An 18,318-nucleotide genomic window follows, 5' to 3' on the forward strand; every position below is an offset into this window, starting at 1 on the left:
GCTCCCCGAGCTCTTGGCAGGGCGAAAGGAGAGAACAGGCTGACTCCCATCTGTCCAGAGGTGTCATGAGGTGTTTTTGTGGGTGTTACCAGCCTACCTTCCTCTTAAAGAGCACTGACCCTTAAACAGAGACTTCAAGTTCATTTCTGTCTTTCCATCTGCATGAGATGGACATCTCGAGCTCTTCTTCATAGACGGGGCACTGGGGCTTGGCAGAGTTACCCTCTCAAAACAACCCAGCTTGTGTGCTGTCAGGGCTGGTTCGCTCGTTTTACTGGCCCTATGACAGTATGTACATACCGGTTCTCAAAATGTATCCTAAGTCACGTTCATTTTGAGAGATAATCCACGATTCTGTGCTCTGAAGTTTGGGGAATGCCACACGTTTCCTCGTGCTCTTAGATATTCCTCGTGTGGGGGCACCTGGGTGGCTCCATTGTAAGGCCTCTGCCTTCGGCTTGGGTCATGATCCCAGGGTCCTGGGACCGAGCCCCTCATTGGGCTCCCTGTTCAGCAGGAGGCCTGCTTCTCCCTCTCCCACTCCCCCTGCTTGTGATCCCTCTCTTTCTGTCTCTCTCTCTCTCTGTCAAATAAATAAAATCTTTAAAAAAAAACGAAGGAAAAGGAAATTCCCTGGTGTGTGTCAATACAATAAAGTTTCTGAGAAGGCCTGTAAACCTATAAAACCCATGACAGAAACCTGTGACACCGTTTTATCAGTAGATAGAACCATAGAACCCTTTGAGGGGCTGGGGGGTGGGGAGAGAGCACTATTAGTGACCCTTTCAGTGGTCCTGCCCAGGTCAGAGCTGAGAAACGCTGGTGTGGAATCGTTGGGCCTCCCCCACCAGATCGAGCACAGGGCAGGCCTCTGCGTCCCTGGTGTTTCCATAGGGAGCCTCTTCATCAGCCTGGACGTGTGGTGTGGGGGGTTGTATGTACGAGATTAGTCTCACAGTGTGTTCCTGTCACCAGTTTTGCCTCTCACTTTTGCTCTAAGGTGTGACCCGGCTAGCTGATATCAGCTTGCTCAATCCGGTCAGGATTTCTGTCCTTGATGAGCACCGTGGCCAGTCTGAGCCACAGGGCGGAGCAGTTCTGGAGGCCTCCCCTCTCCCAGCTGGCAGCGAGCCGGACAGCTTTGCGATTCCAGAAAGTCTCCATCAGCACGTGGCCCTGGTTCCCAGCAAACTGAGGCTCGTCTCCCTGGCGGCCTTCATCCTGCAGAAGTGCAAGGTGGGCCCACACCCGAGGCCCCGCACCCGAGGCCCAGCTCAGTCAAGGGAAGAAGGTCCCGTCTTTCTGTGTCAGGTGTTGATGGCAGCAAACAGAGGGACCCTCATGGACACACACGCACAAGAGTTTTCCAGCTCACCCGTGTTTGCTGATGCAGACCTTACCAGTCAGCAGTTCCGGGGTTGTGGTAAAGAGCCAGAGGTCAGGGCCAGCTGCCACGCTCGACACGAAATCTACCCGAATCCTATTCCGGGCTGGAGAACAGGAGCATCACAGGCGGCAGAAACATGCTGAATGTGGGCAGACAGAGTTTTGTGCTCGTGGTTTTGGAAGCGTTCCAGTATTTCTGTGTTTATGAGATCTTGTGCCACCTTTGCCTGGTCGTGGCAGAGTAGTGGGTGCAGGGGCTGGAGGGCGAGGCCTCCCGACGGCTGCCCGCGCGGCGAGCCCTGGGTGGGCACAGAGAGCCTCCAGCGTGTCTGTCCGATTCGGGAGAGCCGGCCGCAGTTTCAGCTCTGCTGGCTTCCTCTCGTCTCCGCTCCGTAGCATGGTATATCGGGGTTATTTTTGTGAAATAATTCAAAGCTGTCCATCACCGTGTTTCCAGATCGGGGCCGGCAGGACTGTGTATTTTAAAGAAATACTCATTTTAGTGTCACCTGATCTTAAAAACATATGGTGGTTCTTTTCCTCTCTGTCCTGATGTAGTTTGAAAAAGACCAGAAGATGATCGTCTTTTTCTCGAGTTGTGAGCTGGTGGAGTTCCACTACCACCTCTTCCTGCAGACCCTGCCGAGCCGCCTCGGGGCCCCGGCGTCCGGGCAGCCGCCATCTGCGTCCACGCGATTAAAATTCCTGCGGCTGCACGGCAACATGGAGCAGGAGGTGAGCAGCGCAGGGCCCCGAGAGCCCAGGCGGGAGCTGACCCGAGGCCCAGGAGCAGGAGCGTGTCCTCTGGGGCCGGCACCGCCCTCCCTCTCGGACCCCGCCGGGCTGGGCAGGGATGCGCCTCCGGCGGGCGAGTCGCCGGGCCTGGAAGCAGACCCCGCGGCTGCGCGGGCCCGGGCAAGGGCGTCCATTGTTCCGTGTGCTCGTGCCCCGGGAGCTGCCGTCTTCCACCTGAGAGAGCTCGCAGGCCTGTCTTGGCCCGAGTCTGCCTCAACCAGCTGTTAAGGCAACAGAGTACCACTAAGTAGCTGGCACCGGGGAAGGGTTTTGCCTTTTTAGTACCCAGTGTGTAATTAGGGCTTGATGTCTTCAAATTAAGAGCATTAATGGAGCTAAATTGTGGCTCCCATATGGTACTGCTGAGCGCGACTGCTGTCATTGTCAACAAGATACAGCGCTCTCACTCGTAACACCTTGGTCGGGAGAGGGGCTTCAGGGTCTCCGTTCTGCCTCGGCTCGGAGTGATATGTCGCTCAGGAAGAAGAGGAGAGCGGCTCCCCGGTTTTAGGTTCTGGGCCACGAGGCCCTCGTTCCGTTGAGGTGGTCGGCAGAGAGCAGACTGAGGGGGACATGCTGGTGTGGAAGGGGGACAGGCTCCTTCTTGTCCTAGAAGGAGGTGACCGAGTGTTCAGACTGGGAGAGCCGACCAGGAGTCAGAGCGAGACTTGATGTGAACCAGCCTGAAAACACGCAGCATTTCTAGAACCGAAGGAGATGTTCAAGTTGAGTCCAGTTCCCTTCTTGTGTTCATTTTTGTTGTGTTAATAATTAAGGATATGGAGCCTCAGAAGGGAGCTTGCTCAAGGTCACTCAAGGACACAGCTTCTTATTTACCACAAGATTGGGTAGAGTTTCCCAAACAGTCCAGCCTTTGTGCATTTTATACTCTTGGTTTTCAGCTTCAAGGCCCCCAATCCAGTTGGATTTGTTGATTTCCTAATTTCATGCCATTTACAGTGTTGGTTCCTCATCCTCTGTCTTGAATTCCTCCGGGACCCTCTGCAGGGTGGGCGTACGGATGACAGGGGAACCAGCGCCGGGCCCGGGAGGCTCTAGGAATTGGCAGAGGCCGTGCCGAAGCTCTGAGTGAAATGATCTCAGACCGTTTGCCTCACACTCGAAGGGCAATGGCCCGGCAGGGCGCTCACGGCTGCGTGCTCTGGTCCTGCCTCTGCCTTTACCTGCTGTGCAGCCTCAGGAGAGCGTGCCACCTCCCTGTGCCCCAGTTAGCCCGTCTCTCAAAGCGAGGGGACACTGGTACTTACTTCACAGGGTCAGTGCGGTGACGCACCGAGTGAAATCAGAGCACGTGCGCGGTGTAGGACCTGGTCTGTGTGTCCTCTGGGGGTGTAGGTGCCCTTACGACTGTTCTCGCTCTTTCCCAAATGGTCAGCCTGCCGCTTATCGTTGTTCTGTTTGTCAAGTGTGTAGCCTCCACGGCCTTCTCCTGAGGTGGGTAGAAGATGGGCGGCAGGGCCTCTAGGTACCGTTTTACTGGCGTTCTCGTCCCACAGTCCTAGTCCCATCTGCCTGGCCGCTGTTCCGCGTGACCTTAATGTGTTCCCGCTGGGGTCGATGTGGTCCTGACCGCATCTGTAAGTCTTTAAGAGAAGTTGCCACTTGAAGACGGTGTTGCCTGATCACGTGAGGAATGCTCCGGGTTTCGCAGTTTTTTCCTTATCCCAAATCTGAACACGTTACGTCTAGTCCGTAGGGCATCTTGCAGGCTTTTATGAGCTTTCCTGATTTTTTTCTAATCTTCAGTCTACAATGGGTCCATTAAACATGATCCTTCCGAAGACGGCAGCACTCTGGGCAGATGCAGCTGTCTTCCCCGAGGCCTGGATGCCATTCGGGAGCACAGCCCCCTGGGTCCATGTGCCAGTCCGAACCTCTGCGGTGTACGTGTGCCTTGGACAAGAAATGACTTCATCTTTCTGTGCCTCGATGCCTTCATCTGGAAATGGGGGTGGTGATAGTTCTGCTTACGGGGTTTTGTGCGGATCAGGCGAAGTTCAGGCCTGCGGAGCCCAGGCCACCGTGTAGGATGTGCTAGTGCTCTGTGCGTGCTGATGTCGTTACCCGCTGTGCCCAGGGCCTCCAGTCAGATGACATAGGAGATGTATGTGAAGGACTGGAGTGAGGGAGACCCCATTCCTGTTCCCGAGCCACCCACATGTTTAGTGCTTTGGTTGTATTCCTTTTCAGGAATAGACAGACACGTCTATTTCAGGATAGACGGACACGGCCAGGTCTGAGCTATTCGCCGTGCTGTGGCTCGGGCCACATGGGGTGTGCTCTTGGCAGGCCTCTCGAGTGGACAGGCCCTGTGGTGCCGCAAGACCGCCTTTAGGCTTACACCCCCAAGGGATTGATGAAGCACCTGTACGACAGATTATCTGTGGAGGTGTTGGTCCCGGCCCTGGGCGTAGCAGCAGACAGTCGGAGACCGCCCTGGTCCGGTCATGGAGCACTGACTGAGCTGAATGCAGACGAAGGGGCACCACGGGACGTTCTTGTTGTCTTGGCACGAGAGCACGTTAGTAGGAGAAGTAGCTGCCGTTCTGGAAGAAGCCACATCTTGGGTCCCGTGCCCAGAAGCGGTTGCTGACAGTGGTTGGATGTTTGCTTTGAGTGGGGGAACGATTTGGTCTTCTTCCTGTGACTTGAAATATATAATTTTCTACAGTTAGAAGGTATGGTTTTTAGAATTTTTAAATTTTCTTTAAAGTTCATTTTTTTAAACATTGCCCTGTAGGAAAGGCGGTTCTTGACGCCTGTGGACCACCTGTAGAAAAACGTGTTGAGAACAGATTCTCAGTTGGGAACCGGGAGTGCAGTCACTTGTGGCCTTGGGCCTTGTCTGCTCCCGGGATCGGCCGTTCCTGAAGGCTGCGCCAGCCCTGGCCCTGTGTTATGGGATGTGCTGCCCCCAAAGCTCCACTACTTGTCAGAGTCCCAGCAAGTGCAGTCCTGGAAGGACAGGGTCTGATGAGGGGAGGGAACGGTCTACTTCTTCCTCTTTCTCGGCAAAGCCTCTCAGGGCCTAAAAACGGATTGAGCAGGAGGAAGCCGGGGAGTTATGGGGTCTAAGCCTACAGTGCTGGGTCCGACCTCAGAGTTGTAAGACTGTGTTTTTCCTTGTTTTTATAGGAAAGAACAGCAGTGTTTCAAGAATTTTCACATTCCAAGACAGGCGTCCTTCTTTGTACGGTACGTACCCCTCTGCACTCGACCGGGAGGCTGGGCCCCTCGGCCGTTCCTTCGCGAGGTCGCCCCGCAGCCAGCCCCTCAGGGTGTGGCCGGTCGCCTTCCACTTCGGGCGCGTCACCTGACTGTGCCGCCGTGCACAAGTCTTGCCGATTTGCTTACTAATAGTGGCAGCTGTTGGTCTGAAAATGTGTGAATCTTGGTGATTTCCATCCACCAAAAACGTGTAAATTACAGCTTTCGGGAGTAATTAGAGCTGAGAAAGTCTCTTCGCGACAGAACCCCTCTCCTGCCTCTGCTCACCTTTTTTAGAAGGAAAATAGATGTGCTTGCACAGACCCTCTCTGCTGCTGCCTCAGACGGTCGTTTGCCCTGCGGTTCTCGGGACCAGGTCATTCGGCCTCGGTCATGGCGGGCTTGCGTGGCCGCTGCCTCTGGCACAGAGCTGGCCTCTTGGATGCACCTCTGATGTGCTCTTTTGAGACTGAAAACTCACAGCTTCAGTGTCCCCACCTCTGGGGACTCACTTCACCATGGTTGTTGCCAGCTCCTGAGGTTAAAGTATCTTCCCTTCTTGTGCCATGTCGGATGATGCAACTTAACCCCCCCGCTGGGTGTCTGAGAAGTCCCTGTCTGTGCGGTCCCGAGGTTGCCCTGAAACCGGCTTGTCCTGGGGGCGAGTGCCGGGCAGAACAGACTGTCGGCTCTTGGCTCACCTGTCCAGGTCTTGCTTCTTCGTGCAGTTACTTTTCTTTTTTTTTTTTTTAAGATTTTATTTATTTATTTGACACAGAGAGAGAGAGAGCGCACACAAGCAGTGGGGAGTGGCAGGCAGAGGGAGAGGGAGAGGGAGAAGCAGGCTCCCCGCTGAGCAGGGAGTCTGACATGGGACTCAATTCCAGGACCCTGGGACTGTGACCTGAGCCGAAGGCTGATGCTTAACCCACCGAGCCACCCAGGCACCTGTGCAGTCACATTTTAAGGAACCTCTGCTCTGCCTTCAGTTTTCAAGGCAACGGGCATTGTTCCCCTCCTTAAGGCAGGGTTTACGAATGAGTGCAGCTTTGCTTCTCCTGTAGGAGGGCGCCACCCGGTCACCCGTTTTATCCCAGGGTGCCAGTTCTCACATGAGTGTGGCAAGCGGTGGCTCTGTGAGTCGGTTGTCCTGATCTGGGAATGGTCACTACTGGCGCGCCTGCCTCCTGAGGAAGACCGAGTCCGACCAGTGCCCCCCACTTTGCGAAGCCCATCTGCAAATCAGACGCAGTGTGAGCGCTCCCCCACCCCCAAAGGGCGAGTCTACCGTGAAGATGAGGCCACGGGATCTACCTGCCAAATTCGCCAGCGGTCCTTACCGTGTCCAGTCAGACTTCCTGGGTCCTGACCCCTTCCTGTTTCTTTGGTCTCCACTTCCCCTCTTGCTTCCTGCCCTCAGCCAGGCAGGCTCCTCTAACCACCCCCTGAATGCAGCATCCGTCCTTTTCCTGGCCTTGGGGCCTTTGCACGTGCACTCGCTCTGCCTGGGAAGCCCGCCTTGACTTGGACGAGGCCCTCCCGAGACCCCCCACTTCAATTTCAGTTTTTGAAGAATCTGAGCTCCGGGAGCACGCATTTTCCCCCGTTAGACATTCCCACTGAGCCCGCACTTATGGTACTCATCATGCCTGCTCTAAGTGTCCTCTCCCCATGATCGCGAGCCCCTAGGGATGGACTGTGTCTTGCCTGCGGTCCCATGTCAGTGTCTGGCCCGGAGCAGGTGCGCGCATATACTCCGTGTTTGTGAGCCGAATGGGTCAGTATTGGGGCTCGAGAAACACAGTGTTGAAAACCACCAGTGTCTGCCTGCCTTCTTCTGAAGAGTGAGAGAGGCGCCATTACGCTTGCTCGTGGGAGTCAGTCCCCTTTTTCATACACGTGGTGGACCTGAGGGCTGACTGTTACAGGTTGTCCATATTGAAACAGGAGCAGAAGGAACTTTTGTGGGGGAGTTTAAGACAGGAACAGAATGTTTTATCTTTGACCTCTAAGATGTTGGGTTTGTCCCTGGTGGGAAATTTTCAAGTCTCCTGGTGTTTTTTACAGACTTGGGTCAGCTCTGGGTCTCAAAGTGGGCTCTAGGGATCTGAAGTCAGTGTTTTGGTTGGTTTTGATTTTGGTCTTTTTCGTAGGTTTACATGGAAGTGAAGGTCATTCTTTTTTAAAGGTAATTCTCAGGGGGTCAGAAGCCATGATGACTTCCCTTGATTCGTGTGGTTGACATCTGCAGGCAAAGTGAGGCCAGCCAGCCAGGGAGCACCCCTGACTTAGCAGAGCGCAGCACACCCACCCCTCTGCCCCCCGCCAGTCCCGGGTGCCGCACAGAAAGCCGACTCTCACTTGCCCGCAATCTGATGTCACTAAGGTTCTTGGTGTGTGCTCGCTCGCTTGCCGAGGAGCCTTCCCGTGTGCTGACCTTCCGCCAGCTCTGCGTCATCTTCCTTGTGCAGTGAAGATCACCGGAGAACACGCAGGGCTGGGAGGGCTCGTTTCTGCTCGTCTCTCAGCGCAGACCCGAGCTCGCGGCCTCTGGTGAGAGGACCTCTTCCTTCGCCCTCTCCAGATTCCTGCTGGTTCTGCCGTGTTCGTTCGCTTCATCCTGAAGCTTCTCGTGCCCGAGAGCTTCAGGCGCGGGAGACCCACTGCAGTAGACCGTGGCGCGGACGCTGTCACTCCGTGTCCTTTTAAGCAGCCTGTTGCTTGCCAGGCCCTCTGCATGCTCTCCAGGAGCCTCCGTAGTGATAATGAGGAGCGGGGGCCACGGCAGGACGGGGCAGATGGAGAACGGGCTTCTTGGGGTCGAGCAGACTCGTGCGGTCCATTGTGGCAGCGGCGTTTTCCCTCCTCCTGCACCATGCCCTTTGCCATTTTGATTTATCATCCCAAGATAGATAGATAGATAGATAGATTTTTTTTAAATTTATTTGACTTAGACACAGCCAGAGAGGGAACACAAGCAGGGGGAGTGGAAGAGGGAGAAGCAGGCTTCCCGCTGAGCAGGGAGCCAAATGCGGGGTTCTATCCCAGCACCCTGGGATCATGACCCGAGCCGAAGGCAGACACTTAATGACTGAGCCGCCCAGGCGCCCCTCATCCCAAGATGTTTTAACGCGCTCAGAAGACTGGCTCTCGTGTATGAGGAGTTGGGAACTGTGCTGAAACCGCTCAAAAACTCCCAGTGTTGCTCGTTTCGACTTGAAAATCCCTCCCCCGATCCATTTTCCTCCCTGCCGACTTTTCTGTCACTAGGAGCAGTTAAGGATGTGTGTGTGTGCATGTTTTCTTTCATCTGAATTACGAACAATTTTAGAGCAAGGACCTTTCTCATTTTATGTGGCCTTTCAGGACCTAGTGTGTGGCTTTGTGTCCTGCGGGTTCTCGGTGACTGTGTGAGGCCTTGCGGGTGTGAAGCGTAGGCAGAAGCGAGAGGGCAGTGGGGGCAGGACAGACCAGTTTGTGATAGGGCGCTCCTGACGCGTTCCGGTGTCAGCTTGCGTTCTCCGGAGAAGTAGATCTAAGAAGCCGTGTCGAGAAGGGAGTAGGGATTAGCAGGAAGGAGCCGTTTGAAAGTTCCGAGCCCACTTTCCTAAATGGAATTAAAAAGTCAAAGGAATCTGATGGGAGATATTGGGTTACCTACAAAATATTTCCTCCTGCTTCTGGCGAAGAGCTCACCCTGAGCCAAAGGAGGGGACAGTGGGTTTCATGCCCATTGTCATATGGATGAGTCGTTAAAGGGAAGTGGCACAGAGTGACTGGAAGATGATATTCCTGCGCCGCATCCGGCCGGCAGTCCGGCCCTGGGCTTTCTGTCGTACACACGGCTCTCCCTGGTCGTCCGTGGAAGACAGGAGCGCGGTCACCTTTCTCCCAGCCTGGAGGGGCACTCCCAGCCCCCCTCGCTCTGCGGGCCGGCTCTCCGTGGGCTCCATCTCGCCTGTCCGTCAGCACGTGCTTTCTTTCGGAAGACACCTGAGCCACCTGTGCTGCTTTCCTCCACCTTCTCCTTTTTTTTCTTGTCTTGAAGCACACTGTTGTGTCTGTGCGGTTCTCAGTCTCCCTTCCTCCTGGGGAATTTCCACTGTGCCAGGAGGCTGGGAGGTGAGGCCTGAGAGTCACGGGAATGTCACTTCGCCACCAACAATAAATGTAGACTTTCTTGGTTTTCTCTGGGGCATGCATTTGAGGTAAAGTTGATCTTTTCCACTTTATTTCATTCGTGTTAATGGCAAGATCATTTGGAGATGGTTGGCTGTTTACTCAGTTACGCTAACTCGTGTTGCCAGTTTTTTGGCGGCTCCAGCCAAGATCTCTCGCCTCTGACAGCTTCTGCGCTCTCTCCTTCCTCCTCTGATTACGCAGCCCAATCTGTCACCCGGACAACGGGGGCCTGTACCCCGCTGATGGCTTTCCACACACGGCAATAATGACTTTTGGCAGGCCGGGAAGGCGGCAGAGGCGAATTTGCTGCGTCCCTTGCTCAGAGAGCCGGCAGGCCCCCTCTCCCTGTTAGTAAAAGCACTTTGTGAGGTTCTTGGGTAAATAAATGAGTCATTTTAATCCAACTGACAGGCTGGCACCTGAGCAAGCTGCCTTCCATCTGTACTCCTCGGTCTCGTGGAGGCAGCCGATTGTCAAGCCCCGGGCCTTCAAGGCCTCACCGTTGAGTGTCTTTCAGAACTGACTTTAGCAATTCTTTTGCCCTAATTAGCTCAAAGGAATACAGTTGGGCTGGGTCTGAGGTTCTAAGAGCGCAGAACACGGAAGCCTTTGCTGAGTCTCGGGCAGGTCAGTTTCCTGTCGATCCGGTGCCGCAGGCCGGTGGCGTTCCAGACAGTGGAGCAGACCCCGGCTTCTTTGCCGTCCTCTGCCCAGGTCGCGTGGTGGGGGCGAGGAGAATCCCACCACTGCCCATTTGCCACCGTGCCGATTCCCGCCTCGTCGTGGGAGGAAATGCTTGGATTTGGAATTCTCATGCCCTTCACACGAGCAGGCCCATTCGGTCTCCGCAGCAGCCTCATGACGTGAGATTAACAGGGGGAATCTTAGAGCCACCGTATAGGTGGGTAAACGGACGGTCAGGGAGCTGCGTTGACTTGCCCGGATGGTACGGGCTGTCCCGGGATGGTAGAGTCCCGTTCTCGGTGTTCCTGGACCCTGGAGGTTATCCCTTTGCCCCATTCTCTGTGGCAGCCTGGGCTGAGAATAGGAAGGAGGACTTTCAGAAGTGTCCGGGTGATACCTGAGCTAGGGTGGCTGTCTGTGAGGGTCCCCACCCTGAGACAAGAAGTGGTGGGAGAGAGGAAGATGGTGTCTTGGCCAGCAACCCCCCCCACCCCGAGCCGGATCAGCCAAGCGGGAAATGGAACCGCGAACGGTCCCGAGAAGGCTGCTGGCATCCTGCCCCACTGTTTCAGCGTGTTTGTGCTCAGTGAGCTCCACGAACGTCATATGCTATTTTAGAGTTTCATCTGTGTTTCTTGGTTGAATTTACTAAACCGATGAGCATTAAATTTTTCACAAAGCCTGTCTGTAAAGCTTAGACAGCCCATTGTCTACACGCATCTCCCATGGCAGAGCACTTAAATAAAATAAATCACTTCTTAACAAGAGCTTAGCAGATGTAAGAACCCGTCAGGTTTTCTAAAGACATCAACTGTGGTTAGTGTTGAAAACAGTGCCTGCTCCCCTTTAAGACAGAGAACTCTCTAGATTGTGTTCTCAAAGACTTCAGCTCTGGAACATCAGCCCTCTGCTCTCAGGACAGTGGGAGCTGTCTGAAAACACTTAATGGCTGGTTGATGCACTTTGTACATTAAACTCCTACTTAACACTGAATAAATGCAGCCCAGCCACTGTTCAGAGGAAGCCCGCCGGCTCGGGCGTAGTTGGAGCAAAGGCAGTCCAATCCCGACCTGCCCTGCGCGGTCCCCCCACATCGTTGGCTTAGATGACGGTGGCCATTGTCCTCGGCTTCTGCCCCCGGCACCGGGCAGCACAGCACAAGGCTGTCTCGGCGAGCTCCTGCGGGGACTTTGCTCCGGGTTATTGTTCTCCAGGAAAGCTCTCTGCATGCAAAGGGGGGGAGGAAGGCAAGCTGTGCTTTACCGAAAAGTGCCAGCTAGTAGATGGAAGAAGGAGGAGCACTGGGTGGCTCAGTGGGTTGGGCGACTGCCTTCGGCTCAGGTCATGATCCCGGAGTCCCGGGACGGAGCCCCGCATCTGGCTCCCTGCTCAGCGGGGAAGCTGCTTCTCCCTCTGGCCCTCCCCCACTCCGTGCTCACTCGCTCTCATTCTCTCTCTCTCAAATAAAATCTTTAAAAAATAAATAGATAGATAAACAAATAAGTGGAAGAAGGGAATGACAGACTTCAGAAGCGACCCGTTTGCTGCCACCAGGGCAGTCGTTGATGTGGACAGGCAGCGGCAGTAGACACCGAAGCCTCTGGGCAAACAGTTTTGGGAAGCAGTCTCAAAGTTTTACTCCCTAGCTTACTGATCATTGCAAAGGAGAGAGGTCCCTTCACATGGATGCCACTTCCTTGGGGGGCCATGCACAAGTCCCCCCAGTGCCAGACAGGCTGCCCTCGGTCTCTCCTGGCAGCCAGTCCTGGGAAGCACACCCATGGGAAAGCTTCACCGGGATCTTACCACGAGGACACAGTTAGACACGGATTCTGGGACGTCCTTCAAGACACCTGGACTCCTTCAAAAGTGAGTTGTCCAAAAACCAAATAACTAAATATTAAGGGCAGGGAAATCATTCTAGATTATGGAAGTCTCGAGGTAAGAGGTGGCGCTGATAAAAGCAGAATGCGGGATCTATGAGCCAGTTCCTGAGTTGGGCAAGAAAAACGACTATAAAAATCAATCTTAGGTGCTTTGGAGAAATTTGAATATGAGATGATTATTAGGAAGTAATGTTATTTGGGGCACTTGGGTGGCTCAGTCGGTTAAGCATCTGCATTCAGCTCAGTTCTTGATCCCAGGGTCCTGGAATCGAGCCCCGCATCAGGGTCCCTGCTCAGTGGGGAGCCTGCTTCCCCCTCTCCCTCTGCCTGCTGCTCCCCCTGCTTGTGAGCATGTGCTCTCAATTACTCTCTCTGTCAAATACATAAGATCTTTTTTTAAAAAAAGTTTAATATTTCATTTCTTAGGTATGATGCTGGTATTGTGATTGTGAGGAAGAATGTCCTTTTACTTAGGAGGTAACATGCTAAAGTAGTTAGGGATAAAACATCAGTGGTATTTGCAACTTCCTTTCGAAGGGCTCAGAAGAATATGTGTGTAGAGAAAAAGAAGGTGGATGTGCACAGACTAGGGGTTGCTGGATGTGGATGAAGGATTCGTGGGAGCTCATCATACTATTCTTCCAACTTTGGGGCTTAAATTTTTCTAGATAAAAACGTGGGAGGAAATAATGGGCAAATAATACAGGAAAACACAAAGAGAACCATGGAAACCACCCCAGTCCTCCCCGGAGACAGCCGCAGGGGGTAGTTCCGGTGAACCTCCTCCCGGCCATGGGCTCCCCGGCCATGGGCTCCCCGGCCATCTCTCCGTTCCTCTCTCCATTTATCCACCTACGCATCGAATGTCCTGTTTTCTGGTACCCTCCTCTTTTTCTCTTTGGATTTTTCTCTGGAAGAAACCAGGCTGTCCATGCTTTAAAATACTCCACGTTCCAGATTTGACTTCTTGTTGGGCCAACGTCCTCCTGCCTCCCCCACACTTCCTGTGGACTAGGAGTTGGGGCTCTGTACGTGGTTAGATTTGCTCTGGTTTTGGGCAAGAATACACCACAGGCAGCATGTGTCCTTCCTGGGGCACGACAGCTCGTTGCCTCTCCAGTGATGTCAACACATTTACGTCGTTTCACCGTCAAAATTACCCAAGTCCTTTCAAGGAAGTCCGGCTTCCACCCTCGTCTGCCGCCCCCAATTCCGTCCCCCGCAGGTAACGTTCTGTGAGCTTTTGGCTTTTCTCCTCCGTTGTTTTTTTCCAAGGTGTGAGCCGATACGTTTGTATTTCCTCCATTTCTCACACAAAGGCCTACTCTGCACACCAGAACGGATGGTAGAGATTCTCCGTGTCCGTACACTGGCACCTCTCTCCCGTCTCAGCCATGGGACACGCTGCTGAAGGGGTCCGTGGGACGGTCTTCAGTCCGCCCGTCTCCGGCCAGACGCTGGGGCTTTTCCACACCTGCAATTACAGATTTTGCCAAAATGAGTAGCTTTGTGTATGCAGCATGCTGTCTTTTTGCCAGTGTCTTTGGGATGGATTTCTAGGAGTGAGATTGCACCTGGGTCAGAGGGCCAGTGCATATGTAGTTTCGCTGGGTCCTGCCGGCCTTCCCACGGGAGGGTTTTAGACGATTTTGCGTTCCCACCAAGAGCTATTGAGGGGTGCAGCATCTTTTTCGATGAAGGAATAGCACAATACGGCCTTGGAAAAGTGAAATGGACCTGGATTTGAGGGCTGCCTCTGCTTCTTAGTTGTGTGTCTCTGGACAGATTACCTCGTCTTTCCGAACCTTGGTTTCCCGTCCGTCAGGTGGGAGGGGTCGTCTTGCTGCAGAGTCATTGGGAAGAGCCCTCGAGGTAGTACAGTGAAGCTCTCGCGCTGCCAGTGCGCAGTCAGTGCTCAGGACGTGCCGACCCCGGATAACCGCGTTAGGACTGTCGTGCTTGGACATGAATGCCCCACATCAGCTTGTCCCTAATCACCGGAAGATACCCGTTCTCCAGTCCCTGCCACAAAGGTCAGGCAGACGCTCGAGAGCAGAGAGCCTGTGCTCCTTGGGTGGGACGTTACTTGGTCTCTGCTGCTCTCTGAGGCTGAGAAGTCCCCAGTAAGACTTTGCAGTTCCCCTCCACAAAGGAATACTTTGGGGTGACCTTCCACACGTCTCAAAGCCATGTTGCTATCAGGCGTTGCCGATTGGTAAGGGGCCAGGGAAAGAACCCATGAAGACATTGATTGTAGAGTGGTTCTTCAGAGCAAATGTGAAAGTAATAATACATGCTAGAAGTTTCCAGAGTTCATACCTGACACAACTGATCGTGACTTCAGTTCTCGGGCTAATAGTTTATGTTCTAGGAGAGTGGGTAGTGATGCCTGACCAACAGGTTCTGGAGAACTGATCCCTGAGTTCGAATTTTCGAGCCCAGATGGACTTCAGTGGGTCTCTGAAGTTGTATGCCACTGTGTGTGTGTGTGTGTCCACGCGTGCGCGTGTGTGTGTGTGGACGTACACCCGCCTGTGCTCCCTGGGGGTGGTGAGCTCTCGTCGTTTGCATTAGATTATCAGATGGATCCATGGCCCAAAAAAGGTTCAGAAACTCAGTCCTAAGTCATATTCTTTTCTGTTTTGAAGGATGTTGCAGCTCGGGGCTTAGATCTCCCTCAAGTCACGTGGATTGTTCAGGTAATTTTTTAGTTGTTAAGGTGTGAGCTCAAGGCAGGAATACATGATTGCGAATAGATGCGTTGGCTTTAAGTGGAATAATTATTATTAGCCTCTTGGGTGTTGCCCTGGTAACCAGGCAGCAACCAGCCTTATCTGCTCATTGCTCCAGATAGCTTTCCCGAACCCAGCCAGCCCACCCCGCCGCTGCGGGGAACCAGCCAGACTGAGCAGTCCTGGGAGGGAGGGGAGGGCTGCCCTGCTCCCAGACTTACGCGTGTCACACACAAAGTTCCAGCAATGTGAAAATAACAGGAATTACCAGGGCCCTTGGGAGGTCTCATTGTGTCCAGAAGGAGATGGCTCAGCTGTCCTGAGCGCCGTGTCCGTGTACATTGACCTGCAGGGGGCAATTAAGTCCCTGACAGCGTCTTACACGTACCTCTAGCCTTAGACGCTTTGCCAGAGGGTACAGGTGTTAGCACTAGAGTCTAGTGGTTTCAGTTCTGTTTTTTCTTTTCGTTAGTGTGCAGAATGGTATTTTTATGCCCTTCTGTGTGGGGGCCAGAGGACACGTGCCCCATTTACGTGAGTCATGGTTTATTCACATTTTAGTGGAATTGCATGCCTGTCACTGGCTAGGAAGTCTGATCTGCTAGCTGCAGACGGCTGCCTTTCGACTGGAGGCATTGTGTCTGCTTTCCTGATGGCCACAGAGCAAAGTAAAGATAAAAAGGCAGGACAATTTTAATATTGGGGGCAGGAGGTGGACAGAAAATTGATCATTCAGAGCTTTTCTGTATCCGATGGATTAGATCCACGTGCCTGCCCTTCCCCCATACAGTGTAGTCCTTTTGGTCTTTGAGTCGTGTAGCAGCAAAGAACAAAAAGGAAGGGTGGTTAGATGGTCAGTTCCTTTTCATGGTGACGAAGTTAATGCCCTAGAGTATCTGAAATAATGTGTTCTGCCGAGTTGGAGTCTGCCTTGTCCGTCAAGTCAGGAAGGCTGTCCTTAGGAGCAGGAGCAAGTCCCTGTGTTGGGGGAACCGGCCTCTCAGCTGCCCCGCAGCTCCGTGCCTTTGGGGTCGGGTGGAAGTGCAGTGAGGTGGCGTGGAGTGAACTCCCATGCGAGCAGCCGGCCCCTCCTCCTGACCCCGTCCAGTCCTCTGTGGCCTCTGCCCACTGCTGTGTCTGCCACGGAAGCAGGCCAAGGTCACGCGGCCGTCCTGCAGAAGGGTGCCCCGCCTGCCTTGGACTTCACCTTGCACGGTCACCGTGGTGAAAAGATGCAGATAGGAAAATGAAGAGACCTGTGGAGAAGTAAAATTACAAAAGAGATACTGGGACAGGAAGGCGGCTTGCTCATCGGAAACTTGGCCGCTGTTCACGTTTGCGTGTCAGAGCCTCGTTATTTCCAGTGAAGTCGGGGGTTTCAGGGTTGAGTGACTTCTCCTTGGGATTGCGTGAGGGTAACCATAGCACCGGGGTTTAATTCTTGGGATACCTGGAGGCAGGTGAGGGGTATTGCACTTCCAATTAATGGCAATCCCTTGATCTGTGAATGCTTCATTTTTGTTACCCATTTTAGTACAACGCGCCGTCGTCACCTGCTGAATACATCCACCGGATCGGGAGAACCGCCCGGATTGGCTGCCATGGGAGCAGCCTGCTCATTTTGGCTCCTTCGGAGGCAGAATATGTCAACTCGTTGGCTTCTCACAAAATCAAGTGAGTCAGAAACCTGAACGGGGTTTCGGCTGATCTCACCTAATTAACTTTCTGTCGCCTTTACAGTGGATGGGCCTTGTAAGCTGACGGAGAGTCATTAACCCTTGTGATCCCTAAATGAGTCCCAGAATAGCCAGTGGCAAACACCAAAACCCTTCATCCCGTCAGCACATGACAATTCTCATCGTGTTGCCAGACTAAGTCACAGAGCGGTCTGTTGCGCCTGGTTTTTCTGTAAGAGAGAGGTCTGTGTTTCGTTCCCCTTTCTGTCGGGAACGTGTGCACGGCCCTCCCAGCCAGTCGCTTGAAGACCTTCCTTAGTCACAGTTTTTATTTTTACGCTCAACATTTTGTACGTTTAAAGGGGATTTGTCTTTGAAAAAAGTAGTATTTTTGACTCATCGCACAGCACCCTCTCCCCCAGGAAAATAAACGCAGGGAGGAAACATTTTCGGGGCAGCCCAGACGCGCGCACCCCTTCACAGCCCGGGCTGTGCGGCCACCGTCTCGTGGGCAGCCGCCACACTGAGCGAGGCCCCGCTCCTACCCTGGCCCGCCAGCCCAACGACTGCGGGAAGGGCAGTTGGGGCCTCCAGCAGACCCTGACCTCGCCCAGGAAGGACAAGCGAAGCAGAGATGGAGAAGAGTGTCTCAGCCTGGCCGGGAGCGAATAAGTCACGTGCGTCACAGAAATGAGTGTTTCGTCATGTTTTCTGTACAACCTCCGGCAGCTGAAGTCACAAGCCTGGAGAATGGACTGCCGAAGGGGTACGGTTTTCACACTGTCTACTTGTAATCATTTCTTCTGCTCAGACATAGCACAGTGATGTGGAAAGTGTTTCTGGAGGCACAGAAGAGTCCTGTGTGTGCGCCCAGGAGGGTGGGACACGATTCCTGCCATGCCCGGACGCCTGCCCGTCTGCTGCTGGGAACCGCCATGACGCTGGCACCCAAGAACCTCACGTGCCGGCGCTTCACCTTGCCCAGCCCGGTATTTCAGGAGAAGCATCGTGTCAACGATGAGGTCTTCTCTCTCTCTCAAGTATAGGGCCGGCAGAATCCCAGCATTCTGCACCTGGACCGAGATTTCCAGACAGGTGGCATGGGACCTGGTCTGGGGACCAAGCGCAGGCCATCCGCACGGAAAGCTGCCTGTGACCGTCCCCACCAACCTGCCGTAGTCCCCACCTGCAGAGCTGTCCCTTTCCCTGTCTCTCTCAGCACTTGCAGAGAAAGTCGTCCTCCCTCCCTCCTTGCACCCAGGGCCGACTCCGCAGCACTCAGCTGTCTCAGGGTTGCTCGTGGGAACATCTGTGAGCTGGGGCTTCCTCAGAAAATGTGCCTGTGCACACCCTCCAGTGGTAGGGAGGCAGGACCCCACTTCTGATGAGCCTGGAGGCGTTTTCGAGTGGGTCCAACTAATCCCGGCTTGGGTTTTCCTGTCCTTTAATATCATAAAACGATTTCACTTTGAAAGAGTGGTTTCTCTTGGTTTCGGGAAGACTGCAGATTCGCTCTCCCTTGTAAGAGGAATGCTCACCGTCAGTTGTTCCCTCCCCTTTGACCAAGAGCTTCCTCTCCAGCTGGTTTCCCAGGCCTGTGGGCGGGGGGCTGGCCGTCCTTTTTGTGGGTGCTTTCAGGCCTGAGGACAGCCCTCCACTGGGCAGCTGGATCCCGGAGACACCGAGGAGTGGAATGAAAACCCACGGATGTAGCCCCTTCTCCCGTTTTCCCTTACCGCGTCCTCACAG

At 53.9% G+C, this 18,318-nt stretch overlaps 1 protein-coding gene across 1 annotated transcript in view; it reads left to right on the plus strand.

The window, feature by feature from the left end:
• DDX31 (DEAD-box helicase 31) overlaps window positions 1-18,318 on the plus strand; it is a 68,896-nt gene that overhangs the window by 18,574 nt on the left and 32,004 nt on the right. The window contains exons 12-16 of the mRNA XM_044264613.1: window positions 1,001-1,236; window positions 1,945-2,121; window positions 5,338-5,397; window positions 14,810-14,860; window positions 16,428-16,567. Of these exons, the coding sequence (XP_044120548.1) occupies window positions 1,001-1,236; window positions 1,945-2,121; window positions 5,338-5,397; window positions 14,810-14,860; window positions 16,428-16,567 (664 nt within the window). The remainder of the gene's footprint in view (window positions 1-1,000; window positions 1,237-1,944; window positions 2,122-5,337; window positions 5,398-14,809; window positions 14,861-16,427; window positions 16,568-18,318) is intronic.

The sequence above is a fragment of the Neovison vison genome, chromosome 9 (genome assembly GCF_020171115.1).
Source record: "Neovison vison isolate M4711 chromosome 9, ASM_NN_V1, whole genome shotgun sequence".
NCBI lineage: Eukaryota > Metazoa > Chordata > Mammalia > Carnivora > Mustelidae > Neogale > Neogale vison.